Consider the following 18,329-nt stretch of genomic DNA (forward strand, 5'->3'; position numbering starts at 1 on the left):
GTCTGTTGTTTTTGTTTTTTCAGTGCTAGGGATTGAATCCATGGCCTGGTGCATGCTGGGTAAGTGTTGTGTACTGAGCTACATCCCCAGCCCAGAGTTGATCAAGGGGAGGCTCGCCCAGGAGGCCAAGGGGCTGCGGTGGAATTTATGGGTTGAGCATAAATGGCCAGAAATCATTTCTTTCAGGCCTGAACATCCTGTGAAAGCCTAACAGAACAGCCAAGCTCCTGAAGCCTTGAATGCCAACACCAGAAGGGGTTTCTCCTGCTCAGGGGACACCAAGGGGAGGAGGGAGGAGGCAGACAGAGGCCACACCCTCACCTGGCTGCAATGGTGGCCACATTCTCCATCCAGGCCATGATCTGGCCCCCGAAGGTGTTGCCCTGGTGATTGGCGTGGGGCGGCAAGACCAGCTCCACACTCTCCACGCGGGTCTTCTCGGCCGGCACCGTGCGGCTGCAGTCCTTGCTCTCGGGGTCTGGCCAGGGCAGGAGGCAGAGAGCTGAGAGGGTCCCTCCCTCCAGCAGTCCTGGGGCTCCATACCACCCAGGGTCTTTAATCACTCAACACGGGGTGAGCATGGGACACAGATGGGCCCCAGGCCAGGTGAGGGACAGGACACGAGCCTGTCACAGGCAGCAGACAGGACGCCTGCTTTGAACTGAGATGCACCTGGTCTGAACCCCGGCTCCCCTCACCACGGTGTGTGACCTCGGGCCAGGCACGTGACCCCTCTGCACCACACCTGCCCGGAGCATACGGCTCAGGAATCAATCCCACCCCAACAGCGCCCACACACTCTGGAGAAGTGTGGCTGTGGTTACAGGGTGTGGGCCCCACACCCCACAACTTAGGACAGCTCTTCCCATCCCTGTCACCCGACATGCCCCATCCCCGACATCACCCATCCCCCAACATCACCTGTCTCCTGGTGTCTCCAGCCCCCACCCCCCCACAGAGCCTGTCCCAGGACACTGCCCCATCCCCTGGCATCCCCTACCCCCTGTCCCTGACATCCCCTGTCCCTGACATCCCCTGTCCCTGGCAGTGAGAACCCCCTCAGCAGGACAGGCCAAAGGACAAATAGGGCCTTGGGCTTCCGGGCAGCAGATGCTGACACATCCCACCCAATGCAAGGTGGCGTCATGTGGAGCGGGTAAAGGGCAGCCGGGCAGGAAGCAGGCAGTGGCACTAGGACTGCCGGGCACAGAAGGGACTCAGGTGGCTGCTCTCCCCACCCCGCAGCAGCCCCATGGCCTTCCTTTGTCCTAAAGTCGCCTCCCTGGGGTTTGAAGGAAGGCCTCCCACGGACACCCTAGAGACTGGGGGGTAACCCCGCCCCTGCGCACACCTGGACTGTGCCCTCTGGGGGGACACTGCCCTTCCCTCCTCCAGTCAGCACTCTCCTCATCCCACGGGGACCTCAAGCGCTGACTCAGAAGCACTCCTAGAGACTTCTGGGAGGAAATCAGCTACAGCACTGGTTCTGTTGCTTCCTCTTGGGTAAGAGCAGGGGCTAAATAAGAACTGGATGCCAAACATTCAGGGCACACTTCTGGGCAGATACCTGGGCTCTGGGATGGGGTAGTCTTACTTCCCGTCTGTATCTTCTTTGGGAAAAGGAAAGATGTCCACACACACACACACACACACACACACACACACACACACACACACAGAGCTTTTCCAAGCTCCTACCAAGTCTTCCCAGTTTATCTCGGTCCCACCTTCCCAAGCACCACAGCTCTGGAGCCTGGGCTGCCCACTGTGGCCCACAAAGGGATTTTCCTAGGCCTCGATCCCTCGTCTAGGCCCTGGGCACCGGGCGAGGCCCAAGCACCTCCTTTCCTGGAGGTGACCCCAAGTCCAAGAGGGGCCCGGCACCCCGGGAGCAGGGGTTCCCCCGCGTCTGGGCAGGGAGCCTAGCAGAGGCACGTGGGTCCCCCCCGCCCTCCCTGCACGCACAGCTGCTGCTCACCGTCCTTAACGGTGCAGCTGGCCAGGAGGTCCTTGATGGTGTCCGCATAGACCAGCCGCATGCGCCGGCGCTCCGCAGCCACACTGTGCTCCATCTTCTCCTCCTCTGTCCGCGGGGTGATCTGCTTCAGCTTCACCTGGGGGCCCGGGGCCGGTGGGGTGCTCAGGACAAGCGTCCTGGAACAGCACAAGGCTGTCCCGCCTGTCTCCCCCACACCAAGGGGGGCCCCCACTGGCTGGGCTGCTCCCCTCCAGTGTCCACCTGGACTGCTGTGTCCTATTCATCCTCCAATATTCCCACAGGCCTCCCTGGGCAAAGGACCCAGCGAACAGAGGGTCGCTGTGGACCGTGAGCCCGGCCTGAGGCTCTGCCCCCAGGGGCCTGGGCATGGGCGGCAGTGAGCCTTCCTCCCCCAGGGGCCAAGGTGTCCTGCTCAGCCCACCACGACAGGCAGTGCTGAGGGCGGCGGCAGTGGGCTACCTTGGACAGCTGCTGGTGGGCCACAAAGGTGGCCAGGGCCTTGCACACAGTCCACTGCTTCTCAGAGCACAGGTCCTCGGAGGCCACCTGGATGCCCACCTAGAGGAAATGGAGGTGGGAGGGGATATGAGACACAGCCCACAGCCTCGGGGCCCAGGCGGATGAGGTGGGAAGGCCATCCAGGCCCAGCCTCTGGTCTTTCAGTGTCACCTCGGGTCCGGAAGGCCAGTGACCTGGCTGGCTCTGGCTGTGCTCCCAGCTCCCTGAAGAACCTGGGCCAAGCCACTTGCCTTCCCTGGGCCTCAGTTTCCTCATCTGAAAAGGACTGCTGAGAAGACTAAAATGACACTGTCCACCTGAGGGTTTCGGGAGGTAACGTGTTGGTGAAATTTAAAGGATAGACCCCTAGGGGTTCCTGGGGCCCACTAGGCATTTTTAGGGTATCCAGGGGCACGTGGGCCTTTGTAAGCCCTCAGGAACTGGTGGCCCAGCTGGGGGAAGCTGCCTGGGCCTACTTCATAGAGGGAAGTGGAATTTCAGAGGTGCAAAGCTCAGAGCCCTGCACTGTCCATGAAGTCCACCCACCAAACCCACAACACCCCTGCAACACAGGAGTATGGTCCCATTTTACAGATGAGAAGACAGAGGCCATCTGAGGTGAGCCACCAGCCAAAGCCCAGCACTGTCCCCGCCTCCAACCAGACCCAGAGGCCGTCCCCACTCCACTCCCCTGCTGCCTGCTGCTGCAGACAGGACCTGGGCTGGACCTGCAAGTCTGTTCCCACTCCTGAGGCAAGTCCCTGCCCCTGCCGGGGCCTCCACCTCCCCTCTGCACTGTGGGCTGCTTGCCAGGAAGATCTTTGGCTCCTCCTAGCCCCACTGGCCTTTTGAAACTCTGCTGCCCCACCAGGGCCCCAGACAAGCGTGCGCCAGGGGTGGACCAAGGGAGGGAGAAGGACGCCAGCCCAGCCCCACCCAGCAGGGCCCCCCACACACCTCCATGCTGGAGTTGAAGGCCCGGTTCACCTTGGCCTTGATATTCACCACTTGTCCGACACTGGGGAGAGGAAAGCAGGAGGTGAGCCTTCCCGAGGGCGTGGGGAGGGCAGGGGCCTCAGGCCTCGCAGGGCATGGTCACACCTGCAGCGTCACCGGGTCCTCCATCAAGCCAGCAAGGCAGGGTCCACTCCCCACTTCTCAGGTGGGCAAGCTGAGGCTGAGAGCAGTGGCCGGGTTTCACTCACACCGCCATCTCCCTCTCTTTCCCTGCTCCCCGGGTCCAGTTAAGGCTGAGTCTTCTTGCTCTCGGCTTCCCATTCCCTCCCTAGGCGGCACCCCGTCCTCCGTGCCCCTCTGGGGCACACCCTCCTCTGACCTTCGTTCTGAGCTTCACTGGGAAGGGCAGGGGTTCTGCTTGGTCTTCGTGGGGCTGGGGGTAAACCAGGGCCTTGGGCATGCTAGGCAAGCACTGTACCCCCGGGCCACACCCCAGCCATGTGGCCAGGCTGTAGTCCCTGTGATCTGTGGCCTGGCACATCGCTTGGAGTGGGTCCTCCCTACACTGAGTGCCAGGGGCAAGAGAAGGTGAACAGGGAATGGAGACACCGAGAGAATGCCCACTATGTGCCTGGCTTGGCATGCAACCTCGTTCATGCCCCTGCCCGAGCTCAGCAGATAGGGTTAGGAGGACTGGGCTACAGAGGTTAAGGCATCTTTCCAAGGCCCCGGCTCCAAAGCGGCCGAGCTGGAATCCAGACTGACTGTGTGACCTAGCCAGCCCCGCACTCTCTGGTGCAGCCTGGGATGACTCCACCCAGCTGGCCCCATGCCTACCCAGAGGCAGCACAGGGTGCCCAAGGCTGTGGAGGCCAGGGGCAGGAGGCAGAGTGACCTTGAAAGGTCCTTTCACCTCCGCACCTTGGTGCCTGAACCTGGAGGTCACAGTGATGACTGTTCTTCCTCAAATAACACTGCCTTCTGCCCAGCCCTGGGAAGGCTCCTTCCAAGGGGCCTGGGGGTCCAGTGGGAAGGAACACACGGGCATGGCTTCCAGTAAGCTCTACCCGGACTACCTCTCACCACGCCATGTGAGCCCGGGCGAGTCCTTTCACCTCTCTGCATGTCTTCCTGTGCCTGAAGTGTGGAGAATGCACGACTATCGCCCGTGCTGCTAAGTGTCAGCTGTGAGGCAGTGCGACTCAGCCGCCAGCCCAGGCAGGAGCTCAGCACATTAGACCCGCTCATGTCGGCCATGGCCGATCTCTGTGACTGTTTTCAGCAGGAGCCATGGTTATGATGCGGGAGAAGGGTATGTTTTATGAGCTACGTGCTAAGGAAGGAAGTACCAGAGAGACAGAAAGGGAATGTCTTTCTCTACACACAGACAAAGCAAAGTTAGCAAAATGTTAATTACTGGCCCTTAGTAATGGTGGCCATTTCACTGAACTTTCTATATGTTTGGAAGTTTTTATGATCAAAAATTAAAAAGAAGAAATTTGATGGTCCCTTCAAAGCACAGCACTCCCCCATCTATAGTTTCAGCTACCTGCAGTCAACTGTGGCCTGAAAATTAAATGGAACATTTTGGATATAAGCAATTTGTAAGTTTTAATAACATTTATTAAAGTATATTGTTATAATTGTTCTGTTTTATTATTAACTATTGTGGTTAACATCTTCCTATGCTTAATTTAAACTTTATAATAGTTTTGCATGTATAGGAAAAAACATCTTCTATGTAGGTCCATGGATTTGGGTACCCACTGGATGTCTTGGAACACATCCCTGCGGATAAGGGGAGACTACTGTAAAAAATAAAAGTTGATTTTCTATGGCATTAAAAGAGAGCTAAGGGCCCAGGACATAGCTCAGAGGCACAACGCCTGCCTGGCAAGTGCAAGGTCCTGAGTTCAATTCCTGGTACCAAAAAAAAAAAGAGGGAGACCTGGGTCATAGCTCAGTGGCAGAGTACTTGTCTAGCATGTGCAAGGCCCTGGGTTCAATCCCCAGCACCACAAAAAGACAGCTACAGTGTGAAAAGAGACACGTGTGACCCTGCCACTCGTTACTCCCCTCCCCCTTCCTCTCCAGCTCCCCATAAGCCAACCAGACAGGGGGAGTGGAGCTTTCCCTTCCAGACTGCCCTCCACCCGCAGGCCTCAGGCCACACTGATCACCACCCAGCCTCCTCAGGGACCTCCATGAGCCTCCAGGCCCCAGTACCTCAGATTGTTCCTCACAATGTAGAGAGGTGGCTCCAAAAAGTAACCTGGCCCCACCAAGCCCTTCCTTGTGTCCAGTTCACACCCAAGGGACAGAAGAACATGTTCAACTACACCACGGTGGTGCTAATGGCAAAACCCAGAAGATGGAGAAGGAAAATGACCAGGTCTCCTCAACAAGCAGGTGGAGAGAAGGTGTGGGGAGCTGAGGGGAGTATCTATAGTTTTCTGGTTTTTTTAATCTGGACATAGCCACCAGTACACTTGCATAGCCCATAGAGTTTGTTCTGCATAGCCCATAGAGTTTGTTCTTCTGATTGCAATAACAATAAATGCAAAGCAAAACAAAATAAAATCATCTCACAAGACAGTGTGGGCATCTGAAAACTGACTAGATATTGATGTCAGTGAGAAATGTTATTTTTTTTAGGCATGGTAATGGTGCTGAAGTTATGTTTTAAAATAATTCATAGTCCTTAAAATATATTCTAGCTGGGCATGGTGGTGCACACCTGTAATCCCAGCACTTGGGAGGCTAAGGCTGGAGGATCATTGCGAGTTCAAGACTAGCCTGGGCTACAAAGTGAGCTCAACAAGGTCAGCCTGAACTGCACAGCGAGGCCCTGTCTCAAAAAGACAAAAACAAATAAAACCAAAAAAAAAAAAAGATATATAAGATATAGTCAGAAATTTATTTTTGTTCCCATTATTTTTTGTTTTGTTTTGTAGTACTGGGGACTGAACCCAGGGTTTTCCTACTAAGCTACATTCTCAGCCCCTTTTCTATTTTTTATTTTGAGACAGGGTTTCACTAAGTCACTAGGTTGCCCAGGCTGGGCTCAAACTTGTTACCTTCCTGCTTCAGCTTCCGAGAGTGCTGGGGTTAAGCCACCATATCCCAGCTGAGAAATATTTTTAAATGACAAGGGCAGAAACAAACAAAACCCACCAGCTATGCTCGGGCCCCTCTGAACCTTCCTTTCTCCCAGGGTCTTCCCCATAGACTCACTTTCACCCCAGAGCTCCAAAGGTTCACGCCATGCACACATGCTCCCAGCCCTCCCTACCCCTGCTCCTCCAAGGAAGAGACCCCGAGCAGACCCAGACATGGCCCCACAGGCCTCCAAAGTGTCACTGTACACAGAACTGACTGTACTGGAGCCAGCTCAAACCTCCTCCGGGAAGTCCCCCTTGACAATCCCAAGATATATGGGAAACGTAGCCCACTTGCTAAGAGCAAAACCTCCGGGGCCAGACCAGCTTCCAGTAGAATATCCTCAGTCCTGCACTTAGGCAAGTGTGACCTTAAGCAAGTTCCCTCACTTCTTGAACTCAGTTTCCTCCTCTGTAAAATGAGGATTCTAGCATCCCGGACTTCACAGTGTTGTTCAGAGGATTAAATAAGTTAATGTATTTAAAAAGGCTTCCAAACAAGGTATCAACCCTGGTTCATTAATTGTGACAAAGGTACCCTCTAGATGCAATGAGTTAATAATAAGGGACTTGGGGGTGGGGTAGATGGGAACTCTCCTGTCTTTAGGAATACAACTTTTTGGTAAACCTGAAACTCTTCTAGAGTAAAAAGTTCTTAGGATGGTGCGAGGAGGCACTCACACATCAGAGCTCACTGTTGGCCAGAAACGCCCCCTTCTTTGTCGTTGCTGTTGCCCAGGGCTGGGGGTCGAGCCCGGGGCCTCGTGCTCGCTGAGCACATGCTTGGCCCCAGCCCCGGCCCCAGCGTCCCCCTCTGAATGGAAACGATGCTTCTAGAGCTGCTTGCCTACACCCTCGGAGCTCCTGGGAACAGAGACCGCTGCCCGGACCAGCAAGCTTCCCACCTGACAGTCAGCGTGCGGCGAAGGAGGGCCTGCAAGCACAGTGTGACCACGTCTGCTCCCTAACCCGCACACAGTGCGCCCCGGGCAGTCCAGAACAAGCCTTGGCGCTTGGCAGCCTGGGTACGGAATGTGAGGCAGGGACAGAGCTCTGTGCACCCTGCTGTAGCCTGTCCAGCCCTGGGCTCCTCACGTCCAGACACAGGGCTGGAAGAAGGGGCCAAGCTGCAGGGGAAGGCTCAGTGTGGTGTGGTAAAGACCCTTCTTTCCTTTTCCTCCTCTTTCTTTCTTTCTTTCTTTCTCTTTCTTTCTCCCTCTCTCTCTCCCTCTCTCTCTTTTTTTTCCTGCAGTACCCAGGGCCTCACATTTGCCAGAAAAGTGCCTACTACTGAACTACAAACACGTATTTTTATTTTTGCTACGTCATTACTTACCTAAGCTGGGCTCATACTCGCCACCCTCCCACTCCTATCTCAGCCTCCCAGAGTGCTGGGATTATAGATGTGCACCACCAGGCCCAGTTTGATGACAAGCATCCCAGTCAGTATAGCCATAAAAAAATCATCATTTAAACAGGTCTACAGGCCTGCTTTAGGGGCTGGGGATTTAGCTCAGTGGCACAGCACCTGCCTGGCAAGTGAGTTCGATTCCCGGTACTGGAAAACAAACAAACAAACAAACAAAAAGGCCTGCTTTAGTATGAGCACCTTATCAGCCTTCAGGTTCATGAAGAGACACTGACTGACCCAAGCCTCCAGCTCTGGCCTCAGTATGTCGCCCTGTCTAGGGGTCTCCCCACAGTCCTGTGACCCACAGAGACTATCTGAAAACAAAGGCCCATAGACAGAGACTGACTTCCCCAAAGCCACATAGCACTCCAGCAAGTCCAACTCCAAACCTGAAGCAACTTCCGTGGCCCCATCCTGGCTGAGGGACCCCTCACCCCACGGCACCTGGCAGGGGGTCAGCTCCCAGCTCCCAGCTGCCCAGAGACCTGCAGACAGACCCCGGCCTGCATAGGCTGCCCTCGTTCCATTCGCATAGGCCAGGCTCCAGGCAGCACACAGTCTGACCAGGCTCTGGCTCCCGAAGGGAGAACAGCACCCTAAAGCAGGAGGCACCACCTACCTAATAGTGTGCTCAAAATAGATGTCGTCCATGGAGGCTGTGACACAGGGGCAGCCCGCATGCCTCTCCGCTGGCAATGGGAGAAGAGAGCCAGAGGTTAGCAGCCTTCCACATCACACAGGCCTCTCTCTGATCAAGTGTCACCTCCTTAAGAGACTTCTCTGGCTTCCAAGCCCAGGCCACCCCAACACGCCTTCTTTCTTGTCCTTTGCCGCCGCCATCTTGGTTGGTTCTATGTGCCTGGGTTCCACTGGGCTACTGTTCCTCCCTTCAGCGAGGCTATGAGTTACAAGAGGGCTGGGGGCCTGTCCTGTCCTGCTCTGTCAACGCCTAGCACATAGACTCAGTCAGCAGCTGTGGACTGAGTGAGTGATCACACCATGCCGTCCTAGTCCCACCTTCTCAGACATCAGAGTCTTTACCTAATGTTTCCCTGCCTGAGTCCCTCTCACCCTCAGGACCCTGCTCAGGTGCCTGAGCCCCTCTGCGAGCCTTTCCTGTCGCCAAAGCTGGGTTTCGGCCTTTCAGTGGTGCAGGGAGACAGTAGGGTCACTGCGTGTCTTGCATCCCCACTCCAGCAGGCCGTGAGCTCCCTGAGAACACTGGGCCAACCAAAGAGAGGAAAGGAGCTCAGCTCAGATGGGAGAAGGGAGAGCAGCAGATGGCCCTAGCACTGTCTCAGTTCAGCACTTTCAAGCCAGTCATGAAGCCACCAAGTCTAAGGTTGCATGGGAGCTGGGACTTCAAGGCACGACCCAGGCACCGGGAACTGTGGAGCCTGGGGAGAGGGACAGGCTGCCCTGACCACTAGGAAACTGCGAGGGCATTTCAGGCAGGTGGACCAGGATGAGCAAAGGCCAGGGGGAGGAACAAGTGTGCCACTTAGGGGAACAGTGGCATCTCTGAAAGCGGACATCTCTGCCCTGGACCCAGGCCTTACCAGACAGGCAGGCTGTGGTATCGATCCACTTGAGCAGCTGCCCAATGCTCAGCTCGCCACGCTGGTTGGTGTGGCAAGGCAGCACCACCTGGCTCATCTGCACCTCTGTGGGGTTCCGATCATCCTTGCCGTCGGCCATGGCATCCTCGTCCCCCGCGTGCGAGGCCAACTTCCGGGAAGTGCGGCTTGAGAACACGGAGGCAAAGCTCTAGGGAACAGATGGGAACACGGAGGTCAGCTCTGTCCAGTCAGAGACTCAGGGCCTGAGGGAGAGGAGCAGCATCCTGAGGCCACCATCCTCCAGCCCATAGTGTCAGAGCCGGGGGCTCTCTGCATGTCACCTAGGCCTGGTTTCCTTCTGGCCAACAACTCCATGTCAACACAACCTTGGACCTAGGGTGGTGATGGGAAGGGAGAGAGAAACACAGAGAATCTACCTCCTCACTTCAGTCTGGCTTTAGGTGAACCTCCATTCTTGAAAGATACCCTTCTCTACAAAACCTGGGAGCTACACACTGCAAGTGGACGTCACCTCGGCCTTAACTTAAAAAGGAAGGAAATTCGGACCTATGCCCCGGAACAGATGAACCTTGAGGACAGTATTCTAAGTGAAGCATGTCAGTCACAAAAGGACAAACATGTGATTCCATTCTTGGAGGTTCTTAGAGAAGCCAAATGCATCCAGACAGAAAGTAGGATGAATGGTAGTCACCAAGGCCTGGGTGGAAGAAGGGAGAGCTACTGCTTAATGGGTTGGGAGTTTCATCTTGGGAAGATGAAAAAGTTCTGGAGGTTACAGTGATGGTGCCCATGTTCAACAGCATGAATACGCTGAGTGCCACCAAACTGTACACTTTAAAATGCCTAAAATGGGGCTGGGTATAGCTTAGTGGTACAAGTGCCTACCCAGCAAGCGCAAGGTCCTGAGTTCAATCCCCAGTATGGTGCAAAAAAAAAAAAAATGTCTAAAATGGAGCCAGACATGGTGGTGTGGCCTTGTCATCCCTGGCACTCTGGGAGACTGAGGCAGGAGGATCACAAGCTGGAGTCCAGCTTGGGAAATTTAGCAACTTAGCAAGACCCTGTCTGAAAATTAAAAATAAAAAAGGGCTGGGGATGCAGCTCAGTGCAAAGGCCCTGGGTTCAATCCCCAGTACTGCAGAAACAGGAATAATGTCTAAAATGGGCCACTGTCTAAAGTGGGCCCCTGCCCATGTGCTCCCTTGCCCTGTAGAGTGACTTGCTTTCCTACTTGCATGTGGCCCAAACTTGCTCTGCAGTGCCTGTTTCTTTTCCTACCTTTTATAAATGTAAAACTCGGACTGTTTGTGCTTTCGGGACAGAAAGAACCTAGAAACCATCTCTAGAAGGAGACTCCAGCATCCCAAAGCCAGTAATACATTTGGCCTAGCCAGCCAGAAGGAGCTGGGGAACACAGGAAGATTTCTCAGGACACTGGGACAGTTTCCTGGTGTGTCCCACATGAGGGGGCGGGAGGAGCCCAGGGCCTCTGTATTCTTCCCAGTTGAAATTCAGGTCATCTAGAGCCATATGCCTGACGGCTTGACCACAACAAAAGAACAGCCAGCAACAGCTCAACTCAAGCAACTGTTTTTTCTTCAGGCCAGCCAGAGAGCCACAGCACCCCAAGCTAGCTGGACGGCACATGATCCCCAGAAGGTAGGGCCTACAGCTTCTTCCAGCAGAGAGTAACTATATGAAGGCAGAGGCCTCACTCCCTCAGCACCCCATGGGGAGTGCTGTGGTTTGTGTCTCAGGGGAAAAGGAAGCAGGAGACTAGGGAGTTACCACTGGGGACCCATTAATTCCAAAACCCTGGGACCTGTTGCAGAGCAGTCCTCAAAGCCCGGAGCGTGGACCTCTCAGGAGAACTCCACCTGGTTCTCAACAGGCCCAGACCTGACGCCAGCCTGAGGAGTGGGTGCTGCGGAAAGGACAGGCACCACGACATTTTGCACTCTTCGTGCTGGCCCATCCTCAGTGTAGGGGGCACTTCTTTTCCTACTTTTACTTGGCCCAAACTCGCTCTGCAGAGCTTCTTTTCCTACATTTAATAAATGTAAAACTTGTTACTATTAATAAATAAATAAATGCTAAAACGGTAAATTTTTAAAATGTGAATGGCACAAAGGCTCCAACTAAAAAGAGAAGATTGTCTGCTTGCATTTAAAAAAGCAAGACCTAGCCAGAAAGAGAAAGAAAAACAAGAAGGGAGGGAGGGAGAAGGGGAAGGAGAGGGAGGTGGGTGATGGGGGGGGAGAAAGGGAGGAGGAAGGCGCAGCCCCTCATGCAGGGAGCCCAGTGGGCAGTGAGTCCTCAGCAGCAGCAGCAGCAGAGCTGGCTCTGTCCCCACAGTGCCTGTCACCCACAAGCCCTTCCCGGCTCCTGGGTGCTTACGTCCTCAGCGCTTGGGTCTGTGGCCAGCAGGCTCTGGGCAGTCACTGCCAGGGTCTGATCTGGGGCCGGTCTGCTGCAGCCGCCAGCAGAGAAAGAGCTCAAATGCTGCGTGAGGCGTGGGCTTTTCCTGGTGGAGCAGGGGCCCCACACCCATGACACCCTGTCTCTCTGGACTGCCCTTTGCCTCTGACTATGGACTTGGAGCTACATGGGAGGAAACACAGACAACGTCTGCACTTAAGTGTCACATATTCCTCTGAGTAGTTTACAATTATTTATTCATTTTTATTCACTTAGATGAGAAAACTGAGACCCAGCTAAGCCTCAAAGCCAGTGGCAGGGGCCTGGCTGAGAGTCTGAGCTCCTGCCCACCACACGGGCCGCCTGCTGAGCCTCCTGGGATCCGGAGGAGGAAGAGCAGGACCCTGGGCGTCCAATGCCACAGCAAAGAGCAAGCTGACCAGCAGTGAGCCTGCCCAGCTGCAGGGTGGGGGTGCTGGGCCTCTGCTGGGGTCTGCATGCACTGGATCATCTCCCCATAGCGATCCCATAGCTGGTTCAATAAAAACTCAAAACACACTGCAGTGACTTGCTCAATGCCCCAGACCCCTGCAGTGGTAGGACTAGGATCTGTACTAGGCCCATCTGAGCCAGAACTGCTTGAGGTCCCGGGAGATGCTGCAGCCCATTCCTGAGAGCCCCTGGGTACTGGGCATAGTGCTGGGCACTGAAGGGAGAGAGGGCAATGGCCCCACGGTTCTCAGCCTGGATAGAGGCCCTCGGGGTGTCAGGCTGCCCAGCTTTCAGGCTCTGGCAGGCAGCTTGAAGGCTGCTGTGGTCCAGGCTGCGGACCCGTCGCCATAGCAACTGCTGTGGAGTATTTCCAGCCTGGGTGTGCACTGGGGCCCACTTGGAAGCGGCTGCAGCTGTGGTTGGCTGGCTTTCCGGGTGTGGGAGCGGGAGAGGGAGCAGGCAGGTAGGCCACATGTACCCACACTCTCCCCAAAGCCTCTCACAGCCAGGAGTTCTGGGAAAAACAGTCCAGGAAGAAGCCCTGGGGAGAACTAAGGAGATGTGGGAGGCAAGACGCAGAAGATGAGCAGGGAGCACAAAGGACTGGACCATCCAGAGTGCTGCACAGGCTGGACGTGCCCTGGGAGCTGGCGTGGTGCCCCTGCTCGGTCACACCCCCACCCCAGGTCCTCACAAAGGAGGTAGATGGCCAGGACTATTGGCCCATCTTACAGATGAGGACACTGAGGGTGTACAGGGTCTGGGCCAGCAGATAGCACACCTGAGTGCCACTCCTCTTGCTGCTTCTCTGCTGTTGCCCCCACTCCTGAAAGCCGCCTGCTTCCTGTGTGGGGAAACACAGTCCCAGCTTCCCAATGGACTCTGCACACTTGCACACAGGATCCCTGCCTCTTTCCCTCGTCCCTCACCGAACACCTCCCTGTCCTGGGCTCTGGGCCAAAGGCCAAAAATACAAAGACAAAGTGGGGCTAGGAGGAGCCGGCACACAGTAGGGCCTCAACCAGTGTTTGCAGAGGGCTGAGTAGAAGCAGACCTGAGTGCAGAGTCCAGGTGCCCCACAGGCACGTGATCCCGAGAAGGCCTCCCTTCCTGAGGCACAACCGGCCTTCAGGCCCCCCAGCCTTGCCTGACCCCAGGACTCTGGACCTAGCCCTGCTGGGGCCTGATGTTGCAAAACACAGGACCTCGCTGCCACTGGCCCCCCAAAGAGCCCTGGGCTGGGGCAGAGGCAGGAGTGGGGACAGGGTGGCCCAGGCATAGTCTCTCAGACTCCGCTTGCCTCGGGCTCCCAGGCACTGTGCCAAGGTGGGCTCATAGCCAGTGAGAGGCCAGGCCGGGCCAATGAGACCCCGGAGCAGGGCCACTCCTCCCCAGAGAGCAGAAGCCTGGGTGCAGGCAGGGCCTGAGTGGCCAGGCAGGCCAGGCCAGGACACCGGAGCCAGGCCAGCACTGCCAGGCTGGAGGGCAGCTGGAGGGCAGAGACGTGCCCGCTCTCAGGGCAGCTGTACCAGGCCCCGGCCCAAGGCACAGCAGACCTGCAGGATCGGGTGATCCCCACCAAGGCCCCAGCACAGCGCCCACGAGCTGTGTCCCTGCTCACCAGAGTAATATCACTGACCTGTTGAATCAGAGCAGGTGAGCCCAGCTGCCCAGTCCCCAGCTGGGGCCAGGCATGGAGGGAAGGCCCGCCCAGGGTCACCTCATGTCAGGGGAGCCCGAGCTCCTGTGCACTTTGTTATCAGGCTTTACCTTGATTTCCATCCCCCACTCCTAACAGCTCGGTGTACCCCCTGCCCTGCCCTGCCCTGCCCTGCCCAGGACCTGCATGCTGGCTGGACACCCCACAACCTGTCCCCCGGCCTCCAGCCATTCCACCTCCTCCCAGCTCCATCCAGCACCGTAGGGTTGTTCCAAAACGAAAACCTACAAACTCAGTCACAGCCTCAACCACTTAGCACGTCCTGCCTTGCCCAAGGACCTAGTCAGGTCCCCCTTGGCCCTCCACCATGGGCTTCACTCTTTGCCCTGCCCTTAGGAACACACAGGTCTTTCTAACGAACAGTCCTCACCAGCACCTCCTCTGCTCAAGAGCCTTCAATGGCTCCCCACTGCCATTAGGTCCAGGCCCAGCCACAGCAGCTCCTGTCTCAAGCCCCATGTGTGCTCCCTCAGAACAACACTCTCACTCACCCTCTCTGCCTCTGCCACGTGGATGCTGCTCCTCCCAGAATCCTTCTGTCTTACCTGCCCCAGGAACCCCCGCTCCTCCCTTTCACCTTCCTACTCCACCTTTCCCAAGGAAGCTTGGGGCTCCCCAAGGTCCTGCAGCCTCACTGTCCCCATGAAAGCACCGACTGAGCTGCACTACCCCGACAGCCCCAACAAGATAGGGCCCGCCCTCGGCAGACAGAAAGCAGACACTGAAGGCGGAGGGGACAGCAGCGGCCGGGGGAGCATGAATGCGGGAAAGGGAGCAATATCCTGCAGGGCTGGAGACTGAGGGGCAGCATCAGGGCTTGGGGGCCAGCCAGGGAGTCCCCAGAAGCTGGGAGCCTCCTGGAGAAAGGTGTGTTCCGCAGTGATGGCCAGCAGAGACCCCACAGAGCCTGCGGGCCCAGTGCCAGGGAGACCCACCTGCCCTGCAGGGAGTGGCAGCTGGACTGGCCCTGAAATCGCGGCCACAACGCAGGCTGTGCAGGGGCTGGTGTCAGTCTGGCTTGGGTTCAAGTCTATTTCCAAGTCACAGTCCCAGGAAAGCCGTTAAAAATCTCCATGGGCCTCAGTTTCCTCAGCCGTAAAAATGGGATAATAACAGTTACCCCAGTGTGTGCTTTTGGGGATGAAACTAATATCAAGCATGCAACGCCTCTGGCGTGTAACTCGTTTACCCTGTGGTTGGCCTTCGCGGCGTGCCCGCTGTTAGCGTTATACACCTGAGTGCGGGCTTTCCACCACAGCGCAGCTGGGAGAGACCTACACACAGCCTAACCACCCATGAGCTCGCTGACTGAGTGGTTCTACGAGAACTCAGAAACCCAGCAACTGACTGCATGGCAAGTCTGCAACCCCAAAGCAGAAGGCTGCAAAGCTGGAGCTGCTCCTCCCACCCCATCCTCCCAAGTCTTGGGGGAAGGGGCCGGAAGACATTCCCACGAGGGGCGGAGCCGCCACCAGCCAGGCCCCGTGAAAGGCCCATTGTCTGAGCCATCCCAGCCCCAGGAGTGTGGGGAGCCCAGCCAGGGGAACTGGAGGGCCCGCCTCCTCCCCAGCCTCCCACAGAGACCCATGCCACCAAGGACAGCCTCTCCCATGGCCCAGGCAGGGCATCTGTCAATGTTCCAATGCTCTCCTTCCTGTCGGTTCCCTACCTGCTTCCCAAAAAAGGCTCTACACAGGACGGACACCCACGGGGAGCAGAAATGTAAACAAGTCAAGCTGAGGAACCAAATAAGGGAGGAGAGAATTATGGCAGGAATGCAGGTCCCACCGCAGAGAACTGCACTTGGCATTGAGGTTCCTAGTACATGAGGCAAACAAGGGCAGCAGTAGATGCCAAACTCCCAGCTAAAAGGGAGTGTTCATCCTCGAAGCAAGCCATCCCAAGAGGTGGGGGGGAAAACTTCCGGAGGAAGCGGTCCTACAGGCTTCTAATAGTCTATAACACAGGCTGACATCTTCATTCTAGAAGACAAGTGATCCCCAGCACCCTATCAGAAATCCAAATTTTACTTCCCGGTATGCAGTGTGTTGGCACATGACACTTTTAGAGACTGGAAGTGTAGCGACTGAACCAATGTCCTTCATTCGGGGCCTTCTGCATACATCCACTTGGTGAACACTCACCCGACACTTAAGATCCTCTGCTGGGGGCTGCCAGACGCAGGTCCACGGGCATCCTTACACCTTCCTTGCAAGGTGCTGGTATCCGGCTCATTTCACGGATGAGGAACCTGAGGCTAGGAGGGGGTGCACTGCCTCTGCGCAGCTGGGAAGCAGGAGCATTTGCAACCCGCCAGCCCAGGTCCCAGTTCACATCTCCACAGTATTTCTGCATGCCAGTGTGTGTGTATATGTGTGTGTGTGTGTGTGTGTGTGTGTGTGTGTGTGTGTGTAAGATATTCTTCCCCTCTGAGCCTCAGATGAGAAAAGCAAAAGACCCCAAGCCACACAGCCAGTCAGTGACCAAAGAAGGAGCAGAGCCCAGACCCCAATTCAACGAGTGGTGGGGGGGGGCAGGATGACAGAGGCCAAGTGGCTAGGCTAATGTGAGGGTTGTAAACTGAGGCAAACACACTAGGATGGCTAAAGCCAGAGTCACAGGAAATAATACCTCCAGGCTAGGACTCCCGTGACCCCAGGAGGAATGTAAAGGTCGCGCCACTGTGAAAACAGTGTCGCATATCCTGTGACCAGCAACACCACCGCTAGGCACACCCCCCGCAACTCTGAACATTTTCCAAGAAATTGAAAACAGGTACTCAAACACACAGACACACATTCACAGCAGCCACAATCGCAGTAGTCAAAGGTGGAAACAGGTTGGGCATGATGGCGCATGCCCAAAATCCCAGCACTCAGAGGCTGAGGCAGGAGGATCTCTCAGCCCAGCCTGGAATATTACACCATGTAGTAAAAAAACAGATAAAGCATGATTCCATTTCTATGAAATATCCAGAGCAGATTAATCCATAGAGGTAAAAAGCAGACTGATAGGGCTGGAAAGACGGGAACATGGAAAAACTGTTCATCAAGGTTTTTACTTGGGAATAGTAGAAATGTTCTGGAACTAGACAGATGAGAGGCTGCACAATACTACAAATGCACTACAAATGTATTGAATAGCAGCAAACTGCATGCTTTAAAATAGTTAATTCTATTTTATGTGGATTTTACCTCGATAATTTTTTTTTTTTTTTTTTTTTTTTTGAGGCAAGGTCTTGTTATATAACCCAGGCTGGCCTTGAACTCACAGCGATCATCTTGCCTCAGTCTCCTAAGTGTTGGGGTCACGGGTGTGCGTAACCACACTCAGCTAATTTTTTAAAATTCTTTTTTTGAGACAGGATCTTGCTATGCAGTTCAGGCTGGCCTTGCGCTCACTTTGTAGCCCAGGCTGGTCTCAAACTTACAACAATCCTCCTGCCTCAGCCTCCCAAATGCTGGGATTACAGGCGTGCGCCACCAAGCCTGGCTCTAAATTCTTGAAAGAAAACATTTTAGACAAATAGGTCAGTCTGCTACTTTGCATTAATTAAAATTTAAACGCCAGCTATATTTTTATGAAAAAAAAGATGGTAAGAAGGGCCAAACCCCTCCTGTAATCTCAGTACTCAAGAGGCTGAAGCGGAGGATCACTACAAGTGTGAGGCCAGCCTGGGCTACACAGTGAGTTCAAGGCCAGCTTGGACTATATAGTGAGATCCTGCCTCAAAAAAGCAAAAACAAACAAAAAGATGGTGTTATGATTTGTGTCTAGATGTCCCCTAAAGCCTCATGCAGTCATGGGGCGGGCTTCTAGAGTTTATGATTAACTCATGGTCCAGTGCTGGGATTATGGGTGTCAGTGCTACACCTGCCCTTGGGCTGGTAGTTTGCATACAGTGTAAAGGAGGGAAAGAGGTTTGCTCTCTGCCACTCCTCCCTTTTTGCTGTTGCTGCTTTTGCTATTTTCTGTTTTTAGGGCGGCAAATGCCTCCCTAAATAGTTGCCTTCTGCCATGAGCCACTCTGCTTTGGAGCCAGCCAACCATGAGCTAAATAAACCCTTCTTTCCCTAATTTTGGGTGTCGAGTATTT

General features: G+C 55.3%; 1 protein-coding gene across 4 annotated transcripts in view; it reads right to left on the reverse strand.

The window, feature by feature from the left end:
• The window catches only part of Acot11 (acyl-CoA thioesterase 11), a 40,880-nt gene that overhangs the window by 9,026 nt on the left and 13,525 nt on the right, over positions 1-18,329 (reverse strand). For 2 of the 4 annotated variants that reach the window (XM_005398521.2, XM_013521713.1), the window contains exons 2-7: positions 9,583-9,790; positions 8,643-8,712; positions 3,455-3,515; positions 2,459-2,557; positions 1,979-2,114; positions 322-478 (exon numbers count right to left, since the gene is read on the reverse strand). In XM_005398521.2, coding sequence (XP_005398578.1) covers positions 322-478; positions 1,979-2,114; positions 2,459-2,557; positions 3,455-3,515; positions 8,643-8,712; positions 9,583-9,790 — 731 coding nt within the window. Of the gene's footprint in view, positions 1-321; positions 479-1,978; positions 2,115-2,458; positions 2,558-3,454; positions 3,516-8,642; positions 8,713-9,582; positions 9,791-15,902; positions 16,059-16,377; positions 17,400-18,329 lie in introns of those variants that run through there. The other 2 variants (XM_005398524.2, XM_013521712.1) reach the window with 2 other exon arrangements.

This window comes from Chinchilla lanigera, unplaced genomic scaffold (assembly GCF_000276665.1).
Source record: "Chinchilla lanigera isolate Chin_1 unplaced genomic scaffold, ChiLan1.0 scaffold00063, whole genome shotgun sequence".
Classification (NCBI taxonomy): Eukaryota; Metazoa; Chordata; class Mammalia; order Rodentia; family Chinchillidae; genus Chinchilla; species Chinchilla lanigera.